The 17,935-nt window shown below is 40.9% G+C and overlaps 1 protein-coding gene across 4 annotated transcripts in view; it reads left to right on the forward strand.

The window, feature by feature from the left end:
• The first annotated feature begins 2,612 nt into the window (after nucleotides 1-2,612).
• Nucleotides 2,613-17,935, forward strand: part of LOC138967368 (uncharacterized) — a 33,619-nt gene continuing 18,296 nt past the window's right edge. The window contains exons 1-6 of one of the 4 annotated variants that reach the window (XM_070339900.1): nucleotides 2,613-2,734; nucleotides 7,950-8,070; nucleotides 13,883-13,942; nucleotides 14,763-14,836; nucleotides 16,684-16,812; nucleotides 17,656-17,730. In XM_070339900.1, the coding sequence (XP_070196001.1) occupies nucleotides 7,972-8,070; nucleotides 13,883-13,942; nucleotides 14,763-14,836; nucleotides 16,684-16,812; nucleotides 17,656-17,730 (437 nt within the window). In that variant the 5' untranslated portion in view covers nucleotides 2,613-2,734; nucleotides 7,950-7,971. Of the gene's footprint in view, nucleotides 2,735-7,499; nucleotides 8,071-13,882; nucleotides 13,943-14,762; nucleotides 14,837-16,683; nucleotides 16,813-17,655; nucleotides 17,731-17,935 lie in introns of those variants that run through there. The other 3 variants (XM_070339899.1, XM_070339901.1, XM_070339898.1) reach the window with 3 other exon arrangements.

Genomic DNA, 17,935 nt, shown 5'->3' on the forward strand with positions numbered 1-17,935 from the left:
CAGTTAATATATGTATACAAATTGAGCGGACAAATACAACAATACTATACAACCAAAATAAATTGGCAATATACACTTCCATACATACAAACAAAAAGAAAAGAAAATAGGTTTAACAAAATCAGGTAAGAAATCAGACAGATAATACATGTATGTATACATTAAGCGGACAACGATAATATACAGCCGAAATAAATTGACAATACTATTATGCCATGCATCTTTTATAAAGACACAAAACAAAACAAAAGCATGCATTACATACATATACCTACCAATAAAGAAACTAGATGTAACGCTAACATACTAAAATCGTAACATGGGCTACAAATCTTGCTAGCTTCATTAGTTTTATCTTAGATTTACAATTCATTAACTGTTCATATTTTAAACAATTTGGGTGAGATCGGTAATAGGGACTAATTAATTTTCTTCTTTCAGACACTATACTTTCGTCGGTACAAATGAACAAATAGTGAAACTCATCACCTAATTCATTTTTATCGCACATATCACACAATCTTTCATTTCTAGGAGCATTAAAAAATCTGTGCTGATGTATTGGCAACTTATGATTGCTTGTTCTAAATTTTGCTAATTTAACTTGGAATTTCCTAGGCAACCAAAGCAAATACCTTTCCAGACAAAAATCCTTTTTACATTTAGTCAAGTTTTGACTAAATGTTTTAACGTAGAGGGGGAATTGAGACGAGGGTCGTGGTGTATGTGTGTGTGTGTGTGTGTGTGTGTGTCTGTCTGTCTGTGCGTGTGTGTGTGTAGAGCGATTCAGACTAAGCTACTGGACCGATCTTTCTGAAATTTGACACGAGAGTTCCTGGGAATGATATCCCCAGACGTTTTTTTCTTTTTTTCGATAAATACTTTTGATGACGTCATATCCGGCTTTTTGTAAAAGTTGAGGCGGCACTGTCACACCCTCATTTTTCAATCAAATTGATTGACATTTTTGTAAAGCAATCTTCGACGAAGGCCGGACTTCGGTATTGCATTTCAGCTTGGTGGCTTAAAAACTAATGAATGACTTTGGTCATTAAAAATCTGAAAATTGTAATAATTTTTTTTTATATAAAACGATCCAAATTTACGTTCATCTTATTCTACATCATTTCCTGATTCCAAAAACATAATAAATATGTTATATTTGGATTAAAAACAAGCTCTGAAAATTAAAAATATAAAAATTATGATCAAAATTAAATTTCCGAACTCGATTTAAAAACAATTTCATCTTATTCCTTGTCGGTTCCTGATTCCAAAAACATATAGATATGATATGTTTGGATTAAAAACACGCTCAGAAAGTTAAAACGAAGAGAGGTACAGAAAAGCGTGCTATCCTTCTTAGCGCAACTACTACCCCGCTCTTCTTGTCAATTTCACTGCCTTTGCCATGAGCGGTGGACTGACGATGCTACGAGTATACGGTCTTGCTGAAAAATTGCATTGCGTTCAGTTTCATTCTGTGAGTTCGACAGCTTGACTAAATGTTGTATTTTCGCCTTGCGCGACTTGTTTTCTTTCTGTTGACAACTTCAGTACATTGACCTCCATTTTAAGACTTTATTTTAGGTCTCAAATTAAAATGGGGGTTCTACTGTAGCGCATGGTCCCACTTGTCGTCTTCGTCTTCGTCGTCGTCGTCCTCGTCGTCGTCGTTGGTGCTTTATGTCCTGCATGCCTTGACTTGCTGTGCCTATTGAGGACTTGATGGTGGCATAAACAGTCCAACTTGAGCAAAGCACAAACGAATGATAACCCCGTTTTACCTGAATCAATCAAGCGTGGAATGGAAATTGGCACGCCAGTATAAGGAACCCGAGACGAAGCACACTGGGCAAGTTTCAGCGGTGACCCTAGTCACTAGAGTCAAGGCAAGGCAAGGCAACAAATTAAACTTCGTTGAAATGTGGTCTGGTCGAACCCGATGACATCACTCTAGTCCGACCTCCGTACTGCTTCGAGTTTGTTTGTTTTGAAGATGGTGGTTACTGCTTTTTTTCAAAAATAAAATTAATTTTTAGATGGTGCCATTAACTTACAAGCGCTAATTGTACTGAAAACTAGTTTTAGGCTTTTTGTGCTTCCTTTGCGAGAATCACCTCTTCGGTGTCATTATTAATGGCTGACTATGGTTGGACCAGGCCACGTTTCAGCGGAAACAGGCACGGTTGGCCTAGTGGTAAGGCGTCCGCCCCGTGATCGGGAGGTCGTGGGTTCGAACCTCGGCCGGGTCATACCTAAGACTTTAAAATTGGCAATCTAGTGGCTGCTCCGCCTGGCGTCTGGCATTATGGGATTAGTGCTAGGACTGGTTGGTCCGGTGTCAGAATAACTGTGACTGGGTGAGACATGAAGCCTGTGCTGCGACTTCTGTCTTGTGTGTGGCGCACGTTATATGTCAAAGCAGCACCGCCCTGACTATGGCCCTTCGTGGTCGGCTGGGCGTTAAGCAAACAAACAAACAAACGTTTCAGCGAAGCGACCAGCGTGACGTGCGCAGTTGACTAACCAAACTAGACTAGATTCGTTCGCTGAAACTTGTCCGCTTATCAGCAGCCAAGTATGTTCACATGTCTGCGGTGAACCGGGGTGCATACACTGGCACACACAGTCGGTGTTGTGACTTGTGAAGAAAACTAAGAGACAACTCAAAGCCAATCATTGATTTGAGTTTGATTCAATTCCGTTCATCTGCGGTGTATTTTTCGTGGAGGTAAGTGCAACGAACAACCTTTACGTCCCGGTAAGCTTATCCCTACGTGCCTCGGATACCTCAAAATTACCGGTAATCCTATCTGTCAATGTGTGTGTGTGAGTGTGTTTATGTGTGTGTGTGTGTGTGTGTGTGTGTGTGGAGAGAGTGAGAAAGAGAAAGATTCTCATGAAACTACTGAACTATAACGTTATTCTACAAACGTGTACCTTGTATGTGTGTGTGTGAATATATGTGCGTGCTTGCGTGTGTGTGTGTGTGTGACGGTGTGTGTGTGTTATCTGTCGTTTAGGTCCTTGTTTAGTGGTTGTGTTTTTGGAGTGTGACGGGGAGGCAGAGAGAGAGAGGCACGATGATCATTGTTCAGACAAGTGAGAGTGAAAACACTGTGAATGAAGAATGATGTATTGGTCTTCTCTATTCGCTAGAGTTTGTGCTGAGTGGCCGAACTCATCAGTCACAACTCCCCACAGTACTCCAATGATTTTGAATTCAACATATATTTATATATATATACGACTTGTGTCTGTGTGTCTGTGTGTGTGTCTGTGTGTGTGTCTGTGTGTGTGTCTGTGTATCTGTGTATCTGTGTATTCGCCATGCACGGCCAAAGTTCTCGATGGATCTGCTTCAAATTTGGTGGGCTTATTCAGAGAGACCCCGGACACAACCTCATCGATGAGATATTTCAACACGTGCTCTCAGCGCGCAGCGCTCAACCGATTTTGGTTCCACCTCAGCTATTTTGGTTCCACCTCAGCTACCCGGGCCCCCATACCGACACACCAAAGCCAAAGTTCTCGGTGGATCTTTTTCAAATTTGGACACCGTATTCAGCTACACCCCGGACACAATATCATCGATGAGATATTTCAACACGTGCTCTCAGCGCGCAGCGCTGAACCGAATTTGGTTTTTGTGTTCATTTCACCATTATAAGTAACTCTTCCTTATCTTCTCATCTTCTCCATGTTTTCAGCGTTTACCTCCCTTCCTTCGTATGGTGCACTTTTGTATGAAGGGGGCATCTTCGGATATTCCCCGTTCTGTTACTATTTTTAGAAGGTCACCGCAGTGTCCAGAACGTAAATTGGACCCGTAAATTATCCTCACTGTAAAAGTGCAAAGGTCGAATCAATTTATAGCCACGCGAAAAATACACTGTCATCTATCTCTCTATAGATACGGCTTCTCTGTGTTTGTGTGTGTGTGTGTGTGTGTGTGTGTGTGTGTGTGTGTGTGTGTGTGTCTCTCTATGTGAGGAACACCTGTGCATTGTTCAGTTCTGTTTGTGATGTGGTCTGGCGGCTTTTGTGTAATTTTGTGTACTGGCCTTCCTTTGAGAAGCCATAACAGTTCAAAAGGGCTTAGAGATAAGCTCTAACTTGCTCAGTCCTGTTTGAGTGGAGTTCGCCTCCAAAGGTGATTAACACGGTTACATTCGTCGACAAGGATGGGACTCGATATGGTCAGGAATGGCATTATGGCCACTGAATCATTTTCGTGCTGTTCCCATTCCACGAATCTGGGAGGGACCTAAGCTTGGCGGGTCCATTGTTCGGACCCGGCGTACGGCTCTAAGTACTTCTTCCCGGCGAAGCCGGCTACCCGGCGAAGCGGGTATTCATTCTAGTATATATATATATATATATAAAAAAAAATTAAAAAAGTGTTATTAGAAACCAAGAAGACCAAGCAGTCGTTCAGCAAAGATTTTGTGAATTCAGTTACTTCTCTTTATTGTCAAAAGACCCAACAAAGAGTCTTATTTTATAAAAACAAATTGCAACACAAATTCCCTCAAGTCACGTTTAGTTTTTGTGTGTGTATCTACTTGTTAAAGTTTGCTGTGTCCATCACATGATTAAATAGGCCAATTTTATATCCAGGTTCATCAATTTTTGTAATGAAAGATATTTGAAGATCAAAGTTTGCTGTACAGTTATCAGGAACATGTATTTCATCCTCCACAAAAACTACAAGTTCAGAATCCTCCTGCATAGATTGTGGAGGATGAAATACATGTTCCTGATAACTGTACAGCAAACTTAGCACTATATATACCCGTTTATGTTGAGATACATATGTTACAAATGTAAACATTACATTTCAACTTTATTAAAAGTAGTCTTTGGCCAAAAAAAAAAGTTGTATGTTTCTGGTAACATGGCTACAAAAAATAGGGTAGGTAGGTAGGGATTTTTTTTTGTTTTTTTTTTTGTGGTCAGGGTAGAAAATAACTATACAGTGACGCAAAGAGACTGGACTTACTATACAAAGAGAAAGACAACACATTACAAAACAAATGAGACAAAAGGGATGCGGGGTTATCCCCCTTGTGTCGTCTGCCGTCTGTTACTTTCGTTTTGACGCTTTTAAAAATTGTTTTTTTTTACAAATGCATTAAAAAAAAGTCTAGGGTCGGCGGGAAAATGAAATTCTCATGCTGATGTAAAGGTGAGTGTGCGTGTGTGGGTGTGAGAGAAAGAGAGAGAACAGTCACGGTACTTCCCGGCAAACACATTCACAACCAAAAAATTAAAACGTTTCTTCCTCCGCTTCCATCTCCACAATATGGCGCCAACTGTGCCAGCGCAAGGCGACGACTAAACTGCCGAGTGAATCCGAACGATTCCGAGCCAGTGTAGTGGATATAGCATGGGGACGCGAGGCATGCATGTGTTCTGCGCGAAGTTAGAATCCGGTTTCATTCTAGAATGGACCGGGTCCAGGTTGGAATTCTTACCCTGCGCAAGTACAGGGGTGCCATTCTAGAATGAAACCCTTGTTGCTGGTCCATTCTAGAATCGGCCGTGCGCAAGGTTGGAATTTGGGTCCAAGTTGGAATAGTCATTTCAGTTAGACTATCACACAGCCAAAGCCACAAATGTGGATTTTCTGTTTGTTTTTGTTTTTTGTGTGTTTGGTTGGGTTTTTTTTTCGGGTTTTTTACACTTTACTCAAAGACATCGTGAATTGGGATTGTGATGTTCTGAAAGTGATTACGATTTTGAGAGACACTCAGCACTGATCGCTACGAACGGAAATTTCCGGACTGACAGTGTTTTGCCGATCTCGCTTGTAACTTTTAATCTTATTCATATACATGAAGTTGGTCTTCTGAATTGTGAAGATAAAGTCTTTAGCTTTGTATCGATATATAATATGACTATATAGTTTGAGCGAGGGAAAGGCTTTTTATTTTTTTTTTTTTTAAACTAGCTTTAACGTTCTATCAGGCATGCGCCTCTTAAGAACGGTGCTGCTTTGACCACAAGACTCGCAGCCATAGCAAACCCCTCGTTATGAGCGCCGACCACAACGAAAGCAATTGGCTGCGGTGGGCCCCACGAAAATCGGCAAAGGCGAGGCTAGTTTCTGTAGAAAATCGTCTCTGTTTTCTCCAAAATGACATATCATCCCAAAACTGGCGTTTGTATTTCGACATAAGGTCTTGTGGCATCTAATCATCGATTTCATTCTTTCATTTGATTCATTTGTGAACACTGAGCTTCGAGTATTTATGCTTTTCAGGGAAAATTTTTGAAAATTCTGACTTTCCACAGTTATTACGGAAAATCAAGCTTGTCAATCAAGATGCTGTGAATTGGAATGTCATTACTAATCATTAGTTGACCTCTGGCTCAAGTGGTGTCATCTTGCTACACGGTTGAATTGCAATTCGTCAATCTCTGCCGTCACTGGGCACTGAGAACGTCAGGAGCCTGTATTTTTTTCAAGGGCAATTAGAGGTTATTTGAAAGTATGACATGGTATAATGTTGTGATTTTGGAGAGAAAAATTAATTGACTGTCATTGCAATGAGGCTTGGTCAGAAATAAAGGGTATTCACTGATTTTAAGCTACAATTCAGTTGCTTGGAAATGACAGACCTCCAATCAATTTGTAAATCAAGTGAACTCTCTTGAATGATTGGTACTTCCTCTACAAATAAATGTGCACCAGGATATAATTCTTGGAACTTTGTTCTTTTGTGTAGTAGTAATGCAGGGTTGTAGGAGTTTGAAACGTGGGCATATCACAGTTTGGAAGGTAGGGATTCTGATAGATTAAATAAAAACTGTCAAACTTTTAGGCATGGAATTCCCCTTTGAGAGTATTTGTTGTGGTAGTACTACTACTATGAATTGCTTTCAATGTTTTCCCATAATATTATAAAACCAGACAAAAGTTGTTGTTGATTTCTGTTTTTGTTAATGTCAACTTTTTTTTAAACCTGTGACAACAGCTCTATAACTCACTCTGTCCTTCTGTTGGTCTGTCTGTCGGTTAGTCGGTCTGACCGTCTGTCTGTCTGTCTGTCAAAAAAATTGTCAAAAAACCGGACATTTCCGAGAGGGAGACAGCGCTGACATTGCAAGCGGCCGCAACCGGCTCTCATCACAAAAACAACTGCCCTGCAAACATTACCGCCCTGGTAGTCCCCCTTGCTATGGTCTGCCTTTGTTTATTGCGTACTCAGGAGTGTCAACTTTCTTGACATGACATGACATCGCAAGATCGCCAAAGGATTTTTTTCAGGGGTAGACAAATCAGCCCCATTTTATCAAAGGGAAGGTGCAGGTGGAGATAATTCAAGGGAAGACAACTCTGTCTTACCTACAAACATTACGGCCCCCTTTATTTAAGGGTTTCATTCTAGAATGGCACCCCTGTACTTGCGCAGGGTTAGAATTCCAACCTGGACCCGGTCCATTCTAGAATGAAACCGGATTCTAACTTCGCGCAGAACACATGCACGGACCCGTGGATGCAGCCACAACCTTACTATTATAGGCCGTGCAGTTGAATGTATGGAATGCTAAATAAATCCTCGAACTCAATTTGACGAGTTTTTGTCTGCTGTGAAGACGGGCCACGTAGAATAAAAGAACACAACTATACGACATTTGAGAACTTCGTCAATCTCAAGTGTCGTGTAACAGTGTACATGACGCGTGCGTGTATGTGTTTGTGTGTCGTCTGTCGTTTCGGTCGATGTGCTGGAGTATGACAAGGAGGCATAGAGAGAGAGATCGAGGCACGACCGATGATGATCGAGACATGGGAGATGAAAACACTGTGGTGGTTTTTACCGCTCGTGTGCGTGGCTGTGTGTGTTCGTGTGTGTGTGTGTGTGTGTGGGGGGGGTGTTGTTATATATATGGCCTTCTTGTCTTTAATTGTTTAGCGGTTGTGTTTTGGTGTGAGGCAGGTAGGCAGAGAAAGACAGAAGCATGATGAAGGTGCGACAAGTGCGGGTGAAAACACTATGGTGGTTTGTACCGCTCGTTCTCTTCGCAACCACCTGTCTCTACTACTTCAGCCGATCCGAGGTAGGTACCCGTCAGTCTTATTCAGTCTGTGGATGGATGGATGAATGAATGGATGGAGGAAGGAAGGAGTAAATGGATGAAGGATTGGATGGGTGGATGGAGGAAGGAATTAATGGATGGATGAATGAATAATCGGGAAGAAGGAGTGAATGAATGAATGGATGAAAGAATGAATGAATCATTTGCATGGGTGAATGAAGGTATAAAGGAACTTAATGGACGAAGGAATGGATGAAATCGAATCAAGTGATGGGTTGTTGGATGACAGTGCCGCCTCAACTTTCACGAAAAGCCGGATATGACGTCATCAAAGACATTTATCAAAAAAATGAAAAAAACATTCGGGGATTTCATACCCAGGAACTCTCATGTCAAATTTCATAAAGATCGGTCCAGTAGCTTAGTCTGAATCGCTCTACACACACACACAGACAGACACACACACGCACATACACCACGACCCTCGTTTCGATTCCCCCTCGATGTTAAAATATTTAGTCAAGTAGACATAATGATAAAGAAAATTTGCTGATTCAAATCAGCAGGTTCCCAGACGTTCCTTCATGTAATTTTTAGGTGAATCGTCAAAGTGGTTTCTTGCACACACTCAGTCATCTTGCACAACAATGCAACACAAAGGAACTTAGTCGATAAATATCGACAGGGGGCCGACAAATGGTGTAAATGTGAAATGTGTGTATATGGGTGTGGGTCTGAAACAAACAAACAAACAAACCATGTGAACCCCAAAGTCATGCGCCCACACGAACACACACACACCCACGCGCGGGCGCTGTAGAACACACACATAATATAGTAAATACTTCAACACAGTGTGCGTATAATGTTGTATTTGTTTAGTTTCACTTTCAAAGAAACCACAAAAAAGAAATCAACATGAACAACTTCAGAGCTCTTACTTTAATTACAAACTGCATGATTTGGATAAAAGTTGATCGGTTTGATCTAATGCTGATTTCAGTTTTTTTTCAGCGGCATAAGTCAGTGCTTCGTCTCGTATCGAAAACAAAAGCAGACGACAAATTTAGTCAGTTGGAGTTGTCTCCCGTACTCCTGTAGCATGCACTGATCTAAAAATAATCCACTATTCAGTTTAGATCAGTGCGCTGCACCGAGACGGTTCGGGAATTCCCAACAAAAGAAAAGATCCGCACATAACCCGGTCCCCGCGCGCACTGCTCGGCGCCACGGCCAATGACCGATTTCTGTGGCTTCACCACCGCGGCACTCCAAAAGTAGTAGTCCGCGTAATGCAAGCGTCTGTTCTTGAACATTTCCCACTGATCTAAAAAATAAAACCAGTGCAATTTCCTCGGTCGGGCTTTGCCACAGAAACTCACGGTTTAGTAAAATGTACAATGTATTTTCTGATTTGTGCGCAAAAGCTTTTTTTTTTCTTTCTTTTTTTTAACATAACAATGTTTAATGTCACTGTTTGTTTAAAAGAACATGGTCACATTTGTAAAAAAAATGTTAAATTAAAAAATAAATAACATTTTGGTTCATGATTTTTCCTACACCTGTGCTGAAAATAAGAAATAAAAATGTTGGTATATAAGTCACTCAAATACAGGTAAGTATGCATGGCTCGGTTTGAGTTTGTTGCGGTTGACCCTGCACAATTCGATCTCTGATGTTTTTGTTGAACAATTTTGTAATTCACAACTTCCTGTGTTACACAAACTCAGTGATGAGCAATTTTGCCTTCACCCCTCCCATAGGGTGACGGATTTCACAACTTTCTACAGATGACCAACAATGTTGCCTTCACCCCTCCCATAGAGTGACGGATGTCACAACTTTCTGTGTACACAAACTGATGACGACATAAGCGCATGCGCAAACGCCTGCCGACACCCATAAGCTTTCAGCTATACATACATGTGAGCCAACGCCAGCGTAGTACTAGGGCTCATGGCCCTAGAAAAACAAAGGTTAGCATGATGGCAGAATAAGTACATTAGCTCCTTTCAGGAAACGAAAAACAAAACAAAAGACAAAACAGATACACAAACAAGCAGAAAATGGGAAGGGGTTGGTGATACAGGAGGTGGGGAAAGGGCAGCTAGCTAGTAGCTAGCTTAAGGGAAAAAGAAGAAGAAGACTTGGAGCGCCAATATTTGAGGGGATTTTTTCAATTGTAATAAGTGCACATAAGACACTCGCACAAAGTTAATGCATATTGTGATCAGAGGAAAAGTCACTACATTGCGCATAAATCGAGACATAATTGATAAGTCGGAAAACAACAAAAAAACATGAGAGAGGTTATGGGGAAAAATTTGTCAGGCAGCATGTCGCATGACAGTGTCTAATAAATGTAATGAGTGAAGTATAGAGGCTCATTTACGGAACCTGCCCGTCTGTCTAATATAGTCCTGTACAGTTATGAATATGGTCTGGTTGACATTTCGTGAATATTGCGGGATGCCTTTCAATAATATTTCGATATACTTATAATCATTTGTCAAATTATCAATGGACAATAATCTTATATCTCTATACAAGGGACAATGCAATAAGTAATGTTCAGCAGTCTCGCTGGGATAACCACACTCGCATTGAGAGCAATCCTTAAGGTGCCGCTTACATAAATCAAAATTCAAATCACTCATACCAATACGCAATCTGCAATGATGTACTTGTTCAAATCTTTCTCCAAAATAATAATGGCATGGTACTTTAAAATCAGCATTTAACAAATAATTTTTGAACTCGCTCAAGGAGGTGGTCATTTTAACGTTATCTGGTAAGGTGTTCCATAGTACAGTCGTTTTGGGGATAAAAGAGTTGCGAAATAATTCGGTTCTATGAGGAGGCACATATCTTTCTAATGGTCTTCGTCTATGATACGGATTAATGTCAACTACAAGAGGGGGCAATACATTTACTAAGTACTGGGGGCATTTGTTATGTATCATCTTATGAAAAACAATTAATTTATGTCTTTTCCTTCGTTCTTCAAGGCTACATAGCCCACTTTCCTCATACAGCTTTGCATGGCTAGTGCCCTTAACTCCACCTATTATAATTCGTAGGGCTTCTAAGTGTAATTTTTCTAATGCATCTGACATTATCTTAGTGCAATTATCCCAAACAACATCTGCATAGTCGAAATGGGGTAAAATAAAAGACTTGTACATTATTTCCAAACTTTTTCGACTTAATCTATATTTATAAAATCGTAAACAATTAATCAGTAAATTCGCTTTTTTAACTATACTTTGGATGTGGGCATCCCACTTGCAGGTGCTCTGTAAAATCACTCCAAGGTGTTTGTGTTGATCTACTTTTTCTTAAAAGACATTGTTGAAAAACAAGGGTTGAGGGGGGATTAAATCACGTTGAATATTTAACAATTCAGTCTTAGTCTCGTTAAATTTAGCTTTCCATTTATTGGCCCATGCACTAATTTTATCAAGATCTTGATTTAATATATTGGTTCGTCTGTCTACATCTTCTAATGCAAGATACATGCTTGTGTCGTCAGCAAACAACTTAATTCCGGATTCAATATTCTTTACAATATCATTAATATAAACCAGAAATAAGAGCGGGCCTAGCACGGATCCTTGTGGAACACCGGCAGGAATCTTTTTAACATTAGACTGTGTTCCCTTAATTACAACAACTTGCTTGCGGTCTGTTAAATAATCACAGAACCATAATAATAACCGACCTCAAATGCCCACTGCTTCTAACTTGGCCAAAAGGCCCTTGTGCCACACTCTATCGAACGCTTTCGACACATCAAAAAATACAGCTTGGGTCGTAATGCCTCTGTCATGACAGGAACAAAATTCATTGTAAATCGAAATCAATTGGAATACACATGAATCATCTGGCAAAAAACCAGACTGCTGTGGAATGAGTATGTGATTTGCCTTTAAAAAATCAAAAACATGTACATAAACACATCTTTCTAACACCTTACCAACACAACTCAGTAATGATATAGGACGGTAATTATTACACAATTCTGCTGGACCTTTTTTATATACTGGAGTAACATGGGCTAGTTTCCACGAGGCAGGAAATTTTCCTTCAACTAAACTTCTATTAAATATTTTTAAAAGGGGTTTTGATACAACATCCACAGAAGCAATTAATAATCGGTTATGTATTAAATCGGGACCTGCAGCTTTCGTCTTCTTCAAATTTATAATAACATCTTTTACTTCATTAACTGACAAGACTAAATTATTCATAAAACAATCAGAAATTTGGATTTCGGGAGGTTCATCGTCTGGATTCTCAATGGACGAATTCTGAATAAACTGATCATTAAAAATATTAGCTTTATCGTGGTTTAAATAATGTATTTGACCTTCTGAGTGGATTGGTGGAAGTTCCTCAGTTTTCATACCCTTCTTATTCAGGTCCTGAAAATCTGAAAATGCTACATTGGTTTCAGCTACATGTAGAGGGCTATGTCCCTGGCTTCCTGCTAGGGACATACATGTATAGCCCCTGGAGCTTATTGCTTTGCCCCTTGTGTTAAGCGCAACTGTCGCCCCCCCCCCTCCCCCTTCTCCCCCACCCCCACCCCCGATCCCCAGGATTTTTTCCTTCTTTTTTTGTTATTCATCTTTTTGTGTGCATGATGAATGGATGCATGAAGGAGTGAAATGAATAAATGGGCGAATAGAAGAATGGATTCAGGCAGAGATGTGTGTTGACATACACCTCTTTTGGATTAGGGTTACATAACACAGACATGCCGAATACTCGTGACTATTTTTAGATGGCTTAACAAACAGGTTTCTCAGCCGCAGCTAAAGGGCTCTCAAATTAAACCTGAAATGTGTTCAGAGAAATAGGATAGTGCGCTTCCCAAGCAGTGAACAATGCATGTCTTGGGTCGGAAATTGTTATGTCAAGCAAACACGAAATGCGCACAAAATATTTAAACTGGCACAGGTTCCCTTACTGTGGTAGTCATTAGAAATAATATAGCTTTTGTTTTTTCTTGTTAATCTAAATACCTCATTTCCATAGCTTGTAAAACGCACTTTTAATGAAGACCTACTTTTAATATAAGGTTACAATCCTTTAACACTTGTACAATCTAAAAGACACTGGGTTTTTTGTTTTTTGGTTTCATTTAGTTTTTTACAATTTTTCTTTTCGGAACCTCTGTAAATTTACCCCCATTTTAATACTCCCTCCTTTTGAAGATGTGATTTCAGAGATTTTTTTGTTGTCTTATAATGGGAGTTCCATTTTACTGTGAAAATACCCGGCAATCTTATTTATGGTCAATTATGGTTTGACGGTCAAGACATTGCCATGTACAGCTTTCACCACTCTACATTTAATGTAAGGTGAAAAACCTGAAAAGGAACACATACATTGCCACTGGTAGCCCGTTGGTTCCCCCCTCCCCCCCCATCAGCGGCACACAGGCACAAGTTTGCTCCTGTCCTTTTTTATAAGCTTTAAAGTAACATGATTTTTTTCACTAAATTTAAAAATAATTACAAAAATTAAAATTTTAACAACAGATTTGAAAATGATTGCATTGTGTTTCTCACAATTTTCTTACTCCAAAACTATGTAGATAATATGTAGTGTTAACGTTGAAAATAAGCTCAAAATTAAAGAAATTGGGTCTGATGTTTACATGCTTCACGGAGAGTAGCGTGACCCGTCTCAGTCGTGGGGTTTTGGCTAGCCAAGCTTCACTCGTCTCGTTGATGACTAATCTTGTATTTTCAGTGTTGGATCTTTTAGTTTAAGGTCAATACGATGGAATGAATATTTTTATACTCCTTGACGCAACTTGTTTCAGTTCCCAGTGGAGTACAAGTCTCTTGAGGTGGAAGCGGAATACTGGAGAAGCCATGTAAGGGTAAGCAGTTTGTACACAGAGGCATATCAACCCGATTCCTTCATAAGCGATATAATTCTGATCACTTGGCCACCAGGGTCATAAAATACGTAATGATGCCTCAGCTTCCTTGAGACGGGGATGGTCTCGTGGTGGTCACTGACCCGGTACCTTGGTACTTGTTTTTTTGTACCTCATTTTTAACAAGTTTGTTCAGAAGCTTGTATTTTTTTTATAAATTACTTTTTAGTAAGCGGAACATTACCCTTTTTGAAATGAAATAATTTTGTTGAAAAGGCATATTCATTAAGTCTTGATAAAGACTACTAAATTTCAATGCAAACCTTTTCCTCTATCAAGCCTTACACACTACCGGGTTACCAGGTAACCATGTAAAATTCAGTGGACACCCATCGTTTGCATGGGTGATATATCCTTTGGAAAGGAATTTGCTGTTGGAAAAAAGGTTATATAGCTTGCTTTTAGGCCTTGCTGAGGAGTGTAACTCTGCTGTTTGTTAGTAGTCATTATCAAGAAAGAACTAGCATCCAAGCCACACAAATTATTTCACTTGCAAAATCATAGTGGTCTGATTGAGGTTGTCTGGAATCCATTTGGAGAGGAATACAGAGCAAAAAATGCCCAGTTTCTGAAACAAAGGGAACATTTAGGTACCAGCGGGTCTCAAATGAGCTATACTGTATAGTATAATGCAGTATAGAGTAAGGGTAACACTCAGAACACAATTAAAACTCCATGTAAATGCTTCTTACCGCTTATTGTCATCGCATTTAAAGCTGCAGTTTCTTCTACATGTGAATGTGTGTGTTTTTCTGTGCAGGAAACTGGGAACTTACCTGACCAGACTATCCTGAAAACTCTGTCTGCCAAAGATGTGCATCTGTATTTTCACAGGTGAATGTTTTCTCCGCTTCCATTCTTTGATAGACGCATCGTATTTTTCGCGCTTCCTCTACTTTCGCTACCCAGAACGCTTCTTTCGCATGATGGGCTCACCATCTCAGATCTCAGGCTTTTCCATGGGATAAGATCTCCCCTCCACTTGAATGCATACCAAAAATCAACAGCCCCGACTGCTGATTGCGGTGAGGTGGAATTTTGTATGAATTAAGTTGAAAAGAAACCACTTACTAATTCATACACAAATTCCCACTGGGGACAAAGAGCACTCAGGCTGTGAAAGTTTGGTGTGTGCCCAAGGGGACGGATGGTCTTATCCCTTGCAGTAGTCTGGCCAGATCTGAGTTGGTGAGATTATAACCGTTTCATGACCGGCACGGTTGGCCTTGTGGTAAGGCGTCCGCCCCGTGATCGGGAGGTCGTGGGTTCGAACCCCGGCCGGATCATACCTAAGACTTTAAAATTGGCAATCTAGTGGCTGCTCCGCCGGGCGTCTGGCATTATGGGGTTAGTGCTAGGACTGGTTGGTCCGGTGTCAGAATAATGTGACTGGGTGAGAAGCCTGTGCTGCGACTTCTGTCTTGTGTGTGGCGCACGTTATATGTCAAAGCAGCACCGCCCTGATATGGCTCTTCGTGGTCGGCTGGGCGTTAAGCAAACAAATAAACAAACAAACAAACCGTTTCATGGGAAGGAGTGTGCCTTTGATCATGATCATCTTTTTACATTTAGTCAAGTTTTGACTAAATGTTTTAACATAGAGGGTGAATCGAGACGAGGGTCGTGGTGTATGTGTGTCTGTGTGTGTGTGTGCGTGTGTGTGTGTAGAGCGATTCAGAGTAAACTACTAGACCGATCTTTATGAAATTTGACATGAGAGTTCCTGGGAATGATATCCCCGGACGTTGGTTTTTTTTTGCGATAAATGTCTTTGATGACGTCATATCCGGCTTTTTGTAAAAGTTGAGGCGGCACTGTCACACCCTCATTTTTCAATCAAATTGATTGACATTTTGGCCAAGCAATCTTCGACGAAGGCCGGACTTCGGTATTGCATTTCAGCTTGGTGGCTTAAAAATTAATTAATGACTTTGGTCATTAAAAATCTGAAAATTGTAATTAAAATTATTTTTTTATAAAACGATCCAAAATTACTTTTATTTTATTCTTTATCATGTTCTGATTCCAAAAACATATAGATATGTTATATTCGGATTAAAAACAAGCTCTGAAAATTAAAAATATAAAAATCATGATTAAAATTAAATTTCCGAAATCGTTTTAAAAACAATTTCATCTTAATCCTTGTCGGTTCCTGATTCCAAAAACATATAGATATGATATGTTTGGATTAAAAACACGCTCAGGAAGTTAAAACGAAGAGAGGTTAGGTACAGTAAAGCGTGCTATGCAGCGCAGCGCAACCGCTACAGCGCTGAACAGGCTCGTCACTTTCACTGCCTTTTGCACTCGCGGCGGACTACGGTCATTGTGAAAAAATGCAGTGCGTTCAGTTTCATTCTGTGAGTTCCACAGCTTGACTAAATGTAGTAATGTCGCCTTACGCGACTTGTTTTCCTTCTCCTTTTTCCAACGTTGCCCTTTCGACAAGTATCATATTATTCCTGCTCTCTCTACCTTGTCGCTGCCTCCTCCTCCTCCTCTTTCTCCTCCTCCTCCTCCTCCTCTTTCTCCTCCTCATCATTGTCGTCATCCTCATCATTGTCGTCATCATAATCATCATCGTTATTATCATCAACGGCGTCATCATCATCATCATCTTTATCATCATCATCATCATCATCATCATCATAATACTGTTGTTCTGTGTGTGTTGACAGTTACCTTGACAACCTGGGCACACTGTGTCACCGCACCATACGTCTGGGAACCATCTTCAACGGGGGATACAGGGTGTGTGATGATGAACAGTACCGGCCCAGGGTGCCCTGCATGGTCTACTCTTTTGGGTGAGTGTAGTGTGTGTGTGTGTGTGTGTGTGTGTGTGTGTGTGTGTGTGTGTGTGTGTGTGTGTGTGTGTGTGTGTGCACCATCTTCAACGGGGGATACAGGGTGTGTGACGATGAACAGTACCGACCCAGGGTGCCCTGCATGGTCTACTCTTTTGGGTGAGTGTAGTGTGTGTGTCTGTGTGTGTGTGTGTGTGTGTGTGTGTGTGTGTGTGTGTGTGTGTGTGTGTGTGTGTGTGTGTGCACCATCTTCAACGGGGGATACAGGGTGTGTGACGATGAACAGTACCGACCCAGGGTGCCCTGCATGGTCTACTCTTTTGGGTGAGTGTAGTGTGTGTGTGTGTGTGTGTGTGTGTGTGTGTGTGTGTGTGTGTGTGTGTGTGCACTATCTTCAACGGGGGATACAGGGTGTGTGACGATGAACAGTACCAACATGAACAGTACCGGCCCAGCTAGGGTGCCCTGCATTGTCTACTCTTTTGGGTGAGTGTTGAGTGTGTGTGGCGAGGAAAGGAGAGGTGGTTGGGGTCAGTGGGTGTTTCTATGTGTGTGTATGTGTGGGAGATGAGTGTAGCGTGTTTTCTTGTTTTTGTTTGTTTGTCTATGTGTGTAAGTGTGTGCGTGCATGCGTGTGAGAGAGCTTGAGAGAGAGAGAGAGCTGTCAAAAAAACGTTGGCCGGCAGGTTTGGGTGATTTCTTTTCTCATTCCGGTCGCTTTTTCAGGCAGAGCATATATATTAACCTCTCTAACATTACTGTGCATCAACTGTTCGTTGTTTTACATCTTCTTCTTCTCGTTTGCTAGTTGTACATTATTGTGGTGCGTTTTGCCTTCTGCAGGATGAAAACAGACTGTGAGTGGGAGAACGAGGCGGCACAGCTGTACGGCTGTCAGGTGCACTACTTTGACCCAAGGTGAGCGACACAATGACACAACCAGCACGTATTGCAACTTGTGTGTTTGTGTGAGACAAGAGGACACAGTAGTCTTCCTTCACAGCAGCTCTGCAGAGTTGTCTGCTGCCGCCTTGACGGCTTCAGGGTGGGCTGCTTACAGTAGCTTGACTTTTTTGTACGTCAGTCGCCAGGAAAACACCTGTCAATAGACCAATTCCAAAAA

Source organism: Littorina saxatilis, linkage group LG5 (assembly GCF_037325665.1).
Source record: "Littorina saxatilis isolate snail1 linkage group LG5, US_GU_Lsax_2.0, whole genome shotgun sequence".
In the NCBI taxonomy this organism is placed as follows: Eukaryota; Metazoa; Mollusca; class Gastropoda; order Littorinimorpha; family Littorinidae; genus Littorina; species Littorina saxatilis.